Source organism: Trichomycterus rosablanca, chromosome 13 (genome assembly GCF_030014385.1).
Source record: "Trichomycterus rosablanca isolate fTriRos1 chromosome 13, fTriRos1.hap1, whole genome shotgun sequence".
Classification (NCBI taxonomy): domain Eukaryota; kingdom Metazoa; phylum Chordata; class Actinopteri; order Siluriformes; family Trichomycteridae; genus Trichomycterus; species Trichomycterus rosablanca.
Window position 1 is genome coordinate 16,516,979 of NC_086000.1, and position 13,486 is coordinate 16,530,464.

General features: G+C 38.5%; 1 protein-coding gene across 1 annotated transcript in view; it reads left to right on the plus strand.

The window, feature by feature from the left end:
- Positions 1-13,486, plus strand: part of ccdc88c (coiled-coil domain containing 88C) — a 97,665-nt gene that overhangs the window by 21,225 nt on the left and 62,954 nt on the right. Inside the window, exon 4 of the mRNA XM_063006833.1 lies at positions 13,076-13,145. Within this exon, the coding sequence (XP_062862903.1) occupies positions 13,076-13,145 (70 nt within the window). The remainder of the gene's footprint in view (positions 1-13,075; positions 13,146-13,486) is intronic.

Genomic DNA, 13,486 nt, shown 5'->3' on the forward strand with positions numbered 1-13,486 from the left:
TAATTACCTGTTCTGTCATGAATGGAACCAAAGTGTAAAACGTGATGTTAAAAATCCTAATAAATAAATAATACAGTCTACAGTTTGAATACTAAGTAGGTTCTGCTTACGGTGTTTATGTCCATCTTACTGTTTGTTGTACATTACTGTTACATTCACTATGGTATGCTGTTTAATTAAATACCGATTATAAAATGGATAGTTCCGGCCTCTCGTGGCTTATTGCTTTAGTAAATACTTGCTGATTTGAATCAATGTTTTATATTGTAATATGATGCTCTAAGCTGAAGTTATTGGTAATCAGTGAATAATGAGGATTAAATATTGGTTTACAGAAACTGGCAAAATTTGCATACTATTCCCAATCAGTCAAATTTTTTTATAAAAGGTAACAAATAAAAAAGTTGTTGTACATGCCATGGATTTGACATGGCTGAGGTTATCACCTGCCCTCTCTGTTTACATACCTTGTTTCAACATGAAGTTTGCATTATTCTACTTACTTAACACTGGTGGAGTTGTTTACCTGGAATGATCCCTATGTGCCCCATTTCAAAGCCGTTGCAACTGCCGCGTTCAACTGCAGCTGAGTCTTCTCTAAATCAAACAGCTGCTTTTGAACTTTACAGCTATTTTAAACTGCTTAGGTTTAGCATGGGATATTTTAATTAGCTGTATCATTTTAAACATTTGTAGTATTTATAGTCACATTTACTTGGCTTAAGCTATTAAGTGTGAATACTGGTGGCCTTGATATGTAATGTGAAGTATTTTCCAGTCTGGTGTTTGTGTTTGAGGGCATGGTTAGTCTAATGAGCTGTAATGACCTGCATGATGTGGCTTCAGTAGGGCAGATATGTAGAGCTTTGAGAATGGGGTCACAAATGTTGCCTAAATTGACATTTGCACAGGCAGTGTTTTATTAGTAGCTGGTGCGAGTTTATGCATTTATCAATACTCAAGCTACCAGCCTCGCACTATAAGAGGTTAAAGTGTTCCACTGCCCAATAAATCAATCTCAGGCTTTGCTGCAATATAGGTCATGATTGGGGCGTTGGAGTCCTAATTAGAGTGTGTGCCATAGACCGCCTTTTTATGTGGATACAAGCACATTTGCTTTTACTTAACACTCATTAGTTTGCCTTCTTCCAGGTAATGACTTTCTTCCTTTTTCCCCCTCATGTGTCTTGAGTTTTGAAGTCTTGAAGTAGTTTAGATAAGTTACTGGTGACACAGGCGCACACTGGTAATTGGTATACAGTATACACTTTATTGTGCAGTATGCCATGTCTATAAACGTCTTTGACTCTTGGACCAAAGTTGAAAAATGTCTACAAATACAGGAGTTATTCTTACACATGCTGAAAAGGTTTATAGACACCCAACAGCTAAGCTAAACATGATATCCAAAACCATCGATTTGCTGTTAAAGCTATCTTGATTTTGGAGCATGTCTGCTAGGATTCGCTTCCATTTAGAACATGACACTTAATGTCTTTGGTGTAGTTTATTTCGAAGGTATTTGATTTATACATGGGAACATTGTGAAAGGCAAACTGTGGAACACTTAAGTCGAATGTGTCCAACCAAAAATATACAACAAGGTCAATGAAATAATTACTGGTTCTTATGGTGTAAATAATAGACCACGATATATCAGTTCAGATTTATTTTCACCTTAACTTTAGCCTATAATCGTCAATTGAAAAACAAACTGAATTCAAGGCGATGCCTTTACCCAGGATGTCCATGGCTGTTTCAGCAAGACAATGCCAGGCCACATTCTGCGCACCGTACAACAGTGTGGCTTTTTAGACACAAAGTGTACGTGTTCGACTGGCCTGACTGCTGTTGAGCAGATTATGTCAACTGTAACTTGGCTGCAGACATCACGTTCAAAATTTGTTTACATTTACAAAATACACTTAAGCTGGTCAGGGTGGCTCGGTGGGTAGCACTGTCACCTCACAACAAGAAGGTCCTGGGTTTGATTCCTAGGTGGAGTGGTCTGGGTCCTTTCTGCATGGTGTTTGCATGTTCTCCCCTTGTCTTTGTGGGTTTCTTCCAGATGCTCCGGTTTCTCCCACAGTCCAAAAAACATGCAGTCAGGTTAATTGGAGATAAACTTGATTAGAGAGTAGAGTGTCCCCATAAGTATGAACGTGTTTGTGTGTGTGTGAATGTGTGGGTTTGTGTTTGCCCTGTGATGGACTGTTGACCTGTCTGGGGTGTTTCCTGCTTTTCGCTCAGTGAATCAGACCCACAGTGACCCTGAACAGGCTAAAGTGGTGGTAAAACAGACAATGAAGTATTGAACTTTTTTTTGTCAGTTAAGTAAATGTTCATGATAATTAATAAACAACAGTTTCAATTTTTATTGCATTTTACAAACTGTCCAAACCTGTTCAGAAATTATGGGTATGTTTTGATTCTAGAAATACATACAGTGGGGCCAAAAAGTATTTAGTCAGCCACTGATTGTACAAGTTCTCCTACTTAGAAAGATGAGAGAGGTCTGTAATTTTCATCATAGGTACACTTCAACTATGAGAGACAAAATGAGAAAAAAAATCCAGGAAATCACATTGTAGGATTTTTAAAAAATTTATTTGTAAGTTATGGTGGAAAATAAGTATTTGGTCAATAACAAAAGTTCAACTCAATACTTGGTAACATAACCTTTGTTGGCAATGACAGAGGTCAAACGTTTCCTGTAAGTCTTCACCAGGTTTGCACACACTGTAGCTGGTATTTTGGCCCATTCCTCCATGCAGATCTCCTCTAGAGCAGTGATGTTTTGGGGCTGTCGCTGGGCAACACGGACTTTCAACTCCCTCCACAAATTTTCTATGGGGTTGAGGTCTGGAGACTGGCTAGGCCACTCCAGGACCTTGAAATGCTTTTTACGGAGCCACTCCTTCGTTGCCCGAGCGGTGTGTTTGGGATCATTGTCATGCTGGAAGACCCAGCCACGTTCCATCTTCAATGCTCTCACTGATGGAAGGAGGTTTTGGCTTAAAATCTCACGATACATGGCCCCGTTCATTCTTCCCTTAACACGGATCAGTCGTCCTGTCCCCTTTGCAGAAAAACAGCCCCAAAGCATGATGTTTCCACCCCCATGCTTCACAGTAGATGTGGTGTTCTTGGGATGCAACTCAGCATTCTTCTTCCTCCAAACACGACGAGTTGAGTTTTTACCAAAAAGTTCCATTTTGCTTTCATCTGACCACATGATATTCTCCCAATCCTCTTCTGGATCATCCATATGCTCTCTGGCAAACTTCAGACGGGCCTGGACATGTACTGGCTTAAGCAGGGGGACACGCCTGGCACTGCATGATTTGAGTCCCTCTCGGCGTAGTGTGTTACTGATGGTAGCCTTTGTTACTTTGGTCCCAGCTCTCTGCAGGTCATTCATCAGGTCCCTCCGTGTAGTTCTGGGATTTTTGCTCACCGTTCTCATGATCATTTTGACCCCACGGGATGAGATCTTGTGTGGGGCCCCAGATCGAGGGAGATTATCAATGGTCTTGTATGTCTTCCATTTTCTTACAATTGCTCCCACAGTTGATTTATTCACACCAACCTGCTTGCCTATTGTAGATTCACTCTTCCCAGCCTGGTGCAGGTCTACAATTTTCTTCCTGGTGTCCTTCGACAGCTCTGGTCTTGGCCATGGTTGAGTTTGGAGTCTGACTGTTTGAGGCTGTGGACAGGTGTCTTTTATACAGATAACGAGGTCAAACAGGTGCCATTAATATAGGTAACGAGTGGAGGACAGAAGAGCTTCTTAAAGAAGAAGTTACAGGTCTGTGAGAGCCAGAAATCTTGCTTGTTTGTTATTGACCAAATACTTATTTTCCACCATAATTTACGAATAAATTCTTTAAAAATCCTACAATGTGATTTCCTGGATTTTTTTTCTCATTTTGTCTCTGATAGTTGAAGTGTACCTATGATGAAAATTACAGACCTCTCTCATCTTTCTAAGTAGGAGAACTTGCACAATCAGTGGCTGACTAAATAAATTTTGGCCCCACTGTACAATACATTTGCATGTATTTAAATAACTAAAAATATTTTAAAGATGATTTGGAGTATAGAAGGATTTGTGCACAGAAAGTGTTGCATTGCAGGAATGTTCTACTCGTCTCAAGCTGGTTTGGGACATTTTTTGTTCTTCAGTGGTTGTATTTAGTAAATTACAGAAACTTTTATGTTAGTTGTCATTCTATTCATTTTTAAATCACCAGCAGGTCAGGCATTAAGAAATGGGTAGAAAATGGGCCGCTGTCTTGGTAGCGGGCTAGTGGCCTGCTTGTGCTAGTGTAAGGAGTGAGATTGGAGTTGCCCCCACCCTACACTTTTGAAACGTCTTCATTAACCAATCACTTCAGAGTAGGGCTGAAAATATGGACTCCCACATACCACACTCCTTTCTTGCCATCTGGATGTAGATGTTTGGGAGAATAAACAGACAGCTCCACTTACTCCTCACCTAATTTGGAAAATGAATCTTTGCTCGTTAATAATTAGTGTGTGTGATGGAGTGCTGGCTGACTCAGAATTACATTATAAGGGCTCTGTCTCTCTGTCAGTATGTTCTCAGATAACTGTACCATCTGTCTCTTTGCTAATATTTAATTTACAATCTGTCACAGCTGAGATGTTGTTATACTATATGTAAAGTGTATGAAGTATCTTTCAAAGCAGTCTGGACATAAAAGACGCATGTTGTTATCTGATTCTCTTTTCGTTTTCTGTTCTTATCTGCTTGCTGGCTGATACTTGACACTAGCTTAAATAAAATCCTCATGGTCTGCCATAAGTGCCAGTAATGAGCCTGCGTAGGGTTTGGGAGCCATAATAATAATCCTCTCAAGCAGAGAGTGGTGTTGTGTTTGTTCATACTGAATGCTTGCACAAAATGTAATGGCTGTCAAGACTGACTAATCAGGAGTCCTGGGAGGATAAATGTACATCATGTTAATGTAGTTCACAGAGACTGACAGATGTAGGTCAATACCAGGAGCTTAATGTTATTGTAAGGTACAGTCTGCTTGTGATGTCACTCTTTTAGCTTCCACCTTTTTTGGTTACCTCTTCACCTGTTGGGACATGCCCAGATTACAAGTACTTGCATCATAAAGAGTGTTTTATAGTAGAGTTGTACTATTTAGTATTGAAGGCCATTGTATTTACGTTGTACCCCCAGCTATCAGTAATCTAAGAAAAGATCAATAGTCCACCTGTTTTATAATCAATCATTATTGGATCTGCATAAATTAGCGGCTACAGAATTTGCTACATCTTTGCTTATGGGCTTAAACATGGCGCAGCGGTAAAGTACGCTAGCTCACTAGTTGGGGTTTCGAATACATCGTATCGAATCTCAGCTCTGCCTTTCCGACTAGGCTGGGCGGCAGCATGAACAACGATTGGCTGTTGTTCAGGGTTAGAGGGTAAGAAAGTCGGATCGTAGGTCCTCATAACTGGTGCAACTGCGGCCCCTGCTGGCAGACTGATGGCGCCTGCACAGGGCTGAGGAATAATGCTGATGTGGGTGTGGCCCTCCGTACACAGTACCCGTCAAGTATATAAACTCGACTCGTGCAGGTGAAAAATGCCGTCTGTACTGACTGTGCGTACCGGAGGGGGCGTATGTCAGTTGAGAGGCGTCCTCAGTCAGCGGTGAAGGGTCGAATCAGTATAGAGGACGCAATCAGGGTAACTGGACACGACTAGACTGAGGGTAGGGCTGAAACGATTCCTCGAGTAATTCGATTACTAAAATCATTGATTCGAATTTTTTGCGTCGAGGCATTGTTTAATCCATACAACTATATACAGCTCACGGTGTTTCGCACGGACGACTTTCACTTTTGCACAACGTGTTTACGCTGTGGGCAGGTGACGTGAAGAAGTCGAGGGCTGCGTCCGAAATCTCATACTCAAACAGTACTTAACAGGACCTAATCCGGGTACTTTTTGTGTACAGTTTAATGAATACTACGTATTTGGACATGCTCGCCGCTTCTGCATACTGTTCAGTGTGAGAGTGCGATTTAGGATGCAGCTGAGATTTGATAGCACGGACTGCAAAATATAGAAAGAGAGAAAGTAGCGAACAGGAGACTGGACAGAGAAAACCACAGAAAGTTTGAGATCATTTTAAGCTGGAAAAAACGAAAAACTTTTCTTTATCGCAACCACCATACGCTTTTTTGAAGACTTAGATTTATTTTTGATGTATTTGTTTTTGCATTTCAAGTGTTGTCTTTAAACTGTCCTGTATGCAAGGAATAAAAATGTACAGTTTGTTTTAAGAGACACGTCTTACTTAATCTTATATGTATTTATTTTTGCTCTTTATTAAAGCAAAAGTAATTCTTATCCGATTACTCGATTAATCGCTGGAATAATCGATAGAATACTTGATTACAAAAATAATCGATAGTTGCAGCCCTAATTGAGGGATTAAAAAAAAAAAAACCATGGTAAGAATTCAGCTGTTCCTCCCTCGCAGTAAATAAACTTCAGCTGAATGTATTTCTTGGATTTGGATTTGGAACTAAATACCTTAAAGGGAGTTCCTCTAACTGTAATCCAAAATTCATGGATCCACAATTTTAGTGCAGCTGTTTTCTGGTAAAGTAAATAAGTTCTTACATAATGGACTAGTAGGTTCATCATTGTATGATCAAAATCTTGCAGTACTGTTTTCTTTATGTGCTTTTTGAATCTGAAATGCACATTCGCATTGCACCTGTCCCCACCAGCCTCTGTATGCATGTGTGCTTTAATGTTACTAAAGTATAATCTTTACAGAAGCATTCTCACATGCGCACACTAATGTTTGCAGTTAGTGTTGTGTATTTCAAATTAATAGTAAATAAGGTAATGTAAACTGTTTTGGTCAATTCATATGGCAAATATTAATATTGTTTTATAAATAGTAGAAATGTGTTAACTTTACAGAGGTGAAAAACTGTATAAATCTCACACAGTAGAAGCTAGGCTGTGTATGTGTAGAATTACCAGGAGAAAAGCTTTGTGTGTATGAGTAATGGAGGTGTGTACGAGTAGTAGAGAATGCTTTTGTCATGATGCCCATTTGTTACAGCATTCCTACCCCAAGCCATGTGGCTCGACTGGGCCTCAGCTGAGGGGTTACTGCTTTGATCAACGAGAGTGGTGCTACCATCAGCCCCCCAGGGACTTATTCATCTGGGAGCCAAAATAAGCTGTCAGCTGGGGGTGTGTAGGAAAGTCAGAAGTTTGTGATGTCATAGGAAATAGGGATGCACACTGCATATAGATATTGCAGCATTACTAATTTAATATAGGTTTTAATCTTGAATTTGGAACTTGTTTTATCACATGGACTAACATTTACCAAGTGCCCTTTCTACACTGTTCATATGATCTTTGACAGCTTGTTAGCCATTTAGGTCTGGATGTTGTGGGCAAATATGTAACATTTCCAGTTGACAATACTACCAATTCCTTTACAGTTGACAAGTGTAACTCTTACCTCTCATTTTTTCAAACAAAAGTTGAGAATATCCACAATTTTCTGACAGTTTCCCCTGTCATCTCTGTTTCTCCGCCTATCTCACCACAATTTATTACCCAGCCTCTGTCTCAGTTCTCACCTGTGTCTCATTTGGACCTATCTGAGATCTTAACAGGGATGCGAAGCTCCACTTGTGTTTTGGATCCTGCTCCATCAAAACTTGTTAAGGGTTGTTTTCCAGTTATCTCATCACTTATCACAGAGATAATCAATTCCTCTCTTAGTTCTGGCTCAGTCCCTCAATCACTCAAATTGGCTGCTGTTACTCCCATACTTAAAAAACCTGGACTTGACTCTAACATTATGAGTAACTTTCGGCCCATTTCCAATCTTCCATTTCTGTCGAAAATACTGGAACGTGTTGTTGCCTCACAGCTCAAAGATCACCTAAATTCCAATAATCTATTTGAATCATTTCAGTCTGGTTTCCGCCCCCAGCACAGCACTGAGTCAGCCCTCCTCAAAGTCACAAATGACCTTCTTCTTTCCTCAGACTCTGGACAAATTAATATTCTCGTCCTCCTTGATCTTACTGCAGCTTTTGACACCATTAATCACTCCATTCTTCTGTCCCGCCTTGAATCCTCTGTCAACATCACTGGTACTGCCCTTTTGTGGTTAAGGTCATATCTCGTAAACAGACAACAGTTTGTTAATATCAACAATTGTAGTTCTGCCATTGCTCCACTGTCCCAAGGCGTTCCCCAAGGCTCAGTGTTAGGTCCCCTTTTGTTTATTCTTTATATGCTCCCCCTTGGTGACATCATACGTCGGCATGGTTTACATTTCCACTGCTATGCTGATGATATTCAGCTTTACATCTCCTCCAAATCCATTAATACTGAACTTCACTCCACTCTGACAAATTGCATCACTGAAATGAAATTGTGGATGAAAGCTAATTTCCTCAAATTAAACTGTGAAAAATCAGATATGATCATCGTAGGTCCTACAACCCTGGCAAAAACCACAAAAAATTTTCAAATTACCATTGATAATGACACTTTGTCTCCGTCTTCTAACATCCGAAATCTTGGTGTAATTTTTGATAGCAACCTCTCTTTTGACCGCCATGTAAATCACATCACCAAAACTGCTTTCTTTCATCTAAAAAACATAGCACGTCTACGTCCATCACTCTCCTTTTCTGCCGCCGAAACCTTGATTCATGCTTTTATTACATCCAGAATTGATTATTGCAATAGCATCCTTTATGGTACATCTAACAAAATCCTAAAAAAACTTCAGTATATCCAGAATTCAGCTGCTCGCCTCCTTACTCATACTCGCTCCCGTGATCATATTACACCTGTTCTACAAAAACTTCATTGGCTTCCCGTTGCTCAACGCATTCAATTCAAAATTCTTCTATTCACTCACAAAGCTCTCCATAATCAGGCCCCATCCTACCTCACCGACCTGCTCCATCAGCACATTCCCTCCCGTAGCCTTCGCTCTTCTGAGGCTAACCTACTGTCCATACCCTCTAGGACCAAGCACCGGACCTGGGGTGACAGGGCCTTTTCCATAGCTGCTCCATCTTTATGGAATGCTCTCCCCAAACACCTACGAGATTGTCCTGACCTGTCCAAATTCAAGTCACTTCTCAAAACTCATCTATTCAATATGGCATTTAACTTGTAACAACACGAAATAAATGCTTTTATTTTTGCTATTCTTTTTAATAGTTTTTATACTTAGATCACGACAGAAATGTGAAGTCCTAGATCCTAAAACTTGTAAAGTTTTCAGTTTCCTGATTGCATGTAAATCTGTCCTGTTTCTGTCTAATTTTAAGAAATTGTTCTATATTTGTTGTTCTCTCTCATAATTTAGCTAATTTTTAATGAACTGTCTTATGCTGCTCTCTTTGTTTTTATCTTAATTATTCTTGATGTTGATGTACTATTTTGATTTTGTACTATGATTTGATTTGTATGGTGTATGTACGTATTTGTTTTGATTATTTGTCTTATGTAAAGCGTCTTTGAGTATCTTGAAAAGCGCTATATAAATAAAATGTATTATTATTATTATTATTATTATTATTTCTCATGCTTTTGTATATGTTTAGCAGTTAGTCGTGAAAAGCAGTGTGTTATTGTTGTGATTCGTGAAAAAGGAATATGGTTTGTGACTAAACAGTGCAATCTGGGTGAATATGGTTTGGGGAAAAAAAGGACTGAAGCAACAATTTTAGCCATTTCTATAAATGAAGTATTGTGATGCAGACCATTACTGCACATAAAAGTACACGTACCATAATAGAGGGTTGTGGCTCTATTTGATCCCTTACAGACACTGCTCTGGGAAAATAATTGCAAGAAAAATATGAACTATTTTAAATATATTTTTATATCTTATAAAGATCTAAGAAAGATTCTGCTTTCATCCATTCTATAGAGCAGGATTGTTACATCTTTTTTTTACTGAAATAAGTTTGGGTTAAATCCAGCATGTATTTATATACACTATATATCATCTGTTATAAATGCAGAAGGTAATGTGCTAGTTAGATGTATGTTTATTATTTTAATTAAAAATGTAAACATTATGGGTGCATAATTACACTGGCCTAAATTGCTGCAGATTTTGTCTTTAAATCAGCAAATCGCCAATGAGCAGATGTTCTAAACTGCTTAGTTTGTGTAGAGATTTTATGAGGTAAATAACAGACTCTCATGCTGCATTTTTTTTTTTTAAAGTATTTTTATTATTTTCACATTGTTAAACTTGAACTTGCATACAAACAGTAACCACTACACATTATTTACATATACAATATCCAAAGCCTCCCACACTGTATTCAATGTTCGATTTACACCCATTTATACAGCCGTAGATAATAAATAAAAGAAAGTAAATACATATATACAAACCCCCAACTTAAATTTTTATAATACAAACTTCTCCAGTGTCCCAGTATAATAATTGGTGATGAAAGGATCAATCAAAAATCCTAGCCACTCTTTATTATTTTTTCAAAGAATATTCTTGAAATTTGATCACCAGTATAGTCCAAAAAAACAGTCCAGATACTATACCATTGTTTGAGGTTATCTTTAGCCCAGTATATTAAATATTCCATTGGCAAAAAATCAAAAATGACTTTATGCCAATCAGAGAGTGTCTCGTGCTGCATTTTAAAAGCTGCAGCTACACGTGAACCTAATTATCAGCTGTTTGTAAATATTTTTAGGTGTAATTATATTGTTAGCACAATATTATATTATTATATATTATTATATATTATATTAATTTCAATAGAAAATGAATGTAATTTGTGAAAGCATTGAAAAAGCCAGTTGGGACTGTTAAAGAATTCATTTTAAATTGGCCAATTAAAAACAGCCAATTTGGGTGTAAAGAACTAAGAAATGCTGGCAGTAAGTCAGTCAACAAGACTGACCAACAGCTTTTACCCACAAGCAGTCAGACTTGTGAACAAACATGGACCGTCACATACACAACTTACCTCATGAACATTGTACATCCTCTACAATGCACTATTGCACATTTAAATGACTGCTGCTACTTCCACATAATGTTGCACAATTTGCACCTTAAAATAACTGCTGCTGTATTGTATGTATTTATGCTGTATAATACTGCAATAATTTCTGCACCTTATGTGACTGCTGCTATATGCCTTCTTTTTTTACTGCCTTAGTTTATTTCTATTTTTTTTATTCCTCTGTATATAAAACGTCTTTTTTATAGTTTAAATTTATGTATCCTTTAAAAAGTTTTTTATACTGAGTGTTTTTATTCTGTTAGTTTAATATTGTTTTTTTTATGTATAATACTTATTGATGTTTGGAGGACGAACAAAGTAAGAATTTCATTGTACAGTGTAACTGCCGGTTCTTCTGTGCACATGACAATAAAACTCTTGAACCTCTTGAATCTTGAATCTTATGAGCCCAACAAAAGTGCAGCTCTTACAGCATTACACAAGCTGCTCGTATGAGGTTCTATTTGTGTGTTGCTTTTGTGAATTGACAGTGATGTATTGGGGCTGTACAGTATTGTGTGCTGTGCACATGTTTTGTTATTTTTCTGCCATTTTGTAAACTCACCGTCAGGTTTCAGTGCACATTTAGTGTCCAGTTACTGTTTCATTGAGCTTCTGTGCTCATATGACATACATTTTTACACTAGTGAATGACCTGGTATAACATAATGCATAACACAGCTGTGGGAAGTAGTAGCTTAGTAATTAAGATACTGGACTAGTGAACAGCAGGTTCAGGCCCCATCACTGTCAGATTGTCAGCGTTGTGCCCCTAAGTGAAGCCCAAAAGCATTTGCTAAATGCTATAAATGTTAATAACATTTAAATGCTTAAAACCAAAATACCTTAAGGGGCACACAAGCACCTTAATCTCAGTGTAAATGAAAAGCTACATATGAGACCACATGCACAGAGTAGAAAATAATGATTTATGCAGACAACTGCGCGCACACACACTGTCATTGGTGCACTAGCGTTAAAGGCTGATTTCTGTGGAAAAGCACCGTCACAAAAACCTTCCCAGACACTTTTCAGTTTTCTATATGATCATTCAGGTTTTTAGTACGTAGGAGTGGTAAAATGCCAGTGGCATTATCAGTAGTAGTTAAATGATTGTAGTGATCATACAACAGTTCACATATTTGTGTATATGTTGGAATGAGGGTCGGTTATACGAGCCTGTCAGGTCTTGCTTATTGTGTACACTGAGTGTAGGGTTGAGTTGCTATGGAGGCCATTGTTCATGAGGTTCACCTGATACATGTGTGTACTTCAGGAATACTGTGTTAACATCAAGCCCGTCATAATTCTGATAAGTTGTTTAGATGATTTGCATGGAGTTCACATACATGCATGTGTGCATCATTTACCTGAGGAAGATATGGCAGAAGAATGTGCTGTAGGATAATTCACCTCACATTCAGAATTTAAAGGACCTGCTGGTAATGACCTGGTACCAGATACCACAGGACACCTTTAGAGGTCTTGTGGAGTCTATGTCTCTGGCAGTCCGAGCTGTTTTGGCTTGTTATTCCACATTTGTGTTTTCTATGAAAACAGTCTTATCTGTGCTTCTTTCATCACCACCGGTTTGCTTTATTAAGATTTTTCGATTATAAAAGATTCCCATCCCATTGCCAACATTCCCTACATACAGTGCTAATGCCTGTCATTTCCAGCATAGTTTCCTGTTTGACTGTGAAGCAGAATTTTTCCGTTCCCACCTTACTGTTTAACCCAGGTTATGACCTCAGTGTATGTTTTTAAGCACTGTTTAGCCCTCTCCCCTGCTGGCTGGAGCTTTTTGCCAGTGAAGGCTATGTCCTGTTGTCCTCAAATAACCTTTGTTTATGGACAGCTCCTTTGTTCAGTGGATGGTGATAAAATTGTGCTAAATCTTTTTAGTTGACATTGTAAGTATTTTTTAAGCACTGTTGATGTGTTTGTGTATTTTAATGTTTCTCCTTTCTGTTTTTCACTAGGAGAGTCTCCAGCAGCTCATTTTGATGACGTTACCCAACGTGCTGACCATTGCCAAGGATCCTTTGTCTGGTAATAAATTAGCCACTAGGCTTTCACAGTTGTACTATTTGGTAGACATTACTGTACGTTTCCAGTTTTACAAGGTAATTATCTGTAATTAATTAATGATGCATGAGCTGCTGCTAAAGGGCGGATGGATAGCTTCACTTCTGATGCTTTGAGGTTCTAGATAGCCAGCTTAACCTACTTGTTGGGCTGACCATTTTTTTAGCCTGAAATTTCTGATCTGGGGTCAACAATCATGTGAGTCAGCCACTCGGATCACATTTTCACTGTTCTTATGTTTGTTATGAACATTATCCGAAGATTCGGACCTGCATACACTGCCCTACTGCCACATGACTAAATTG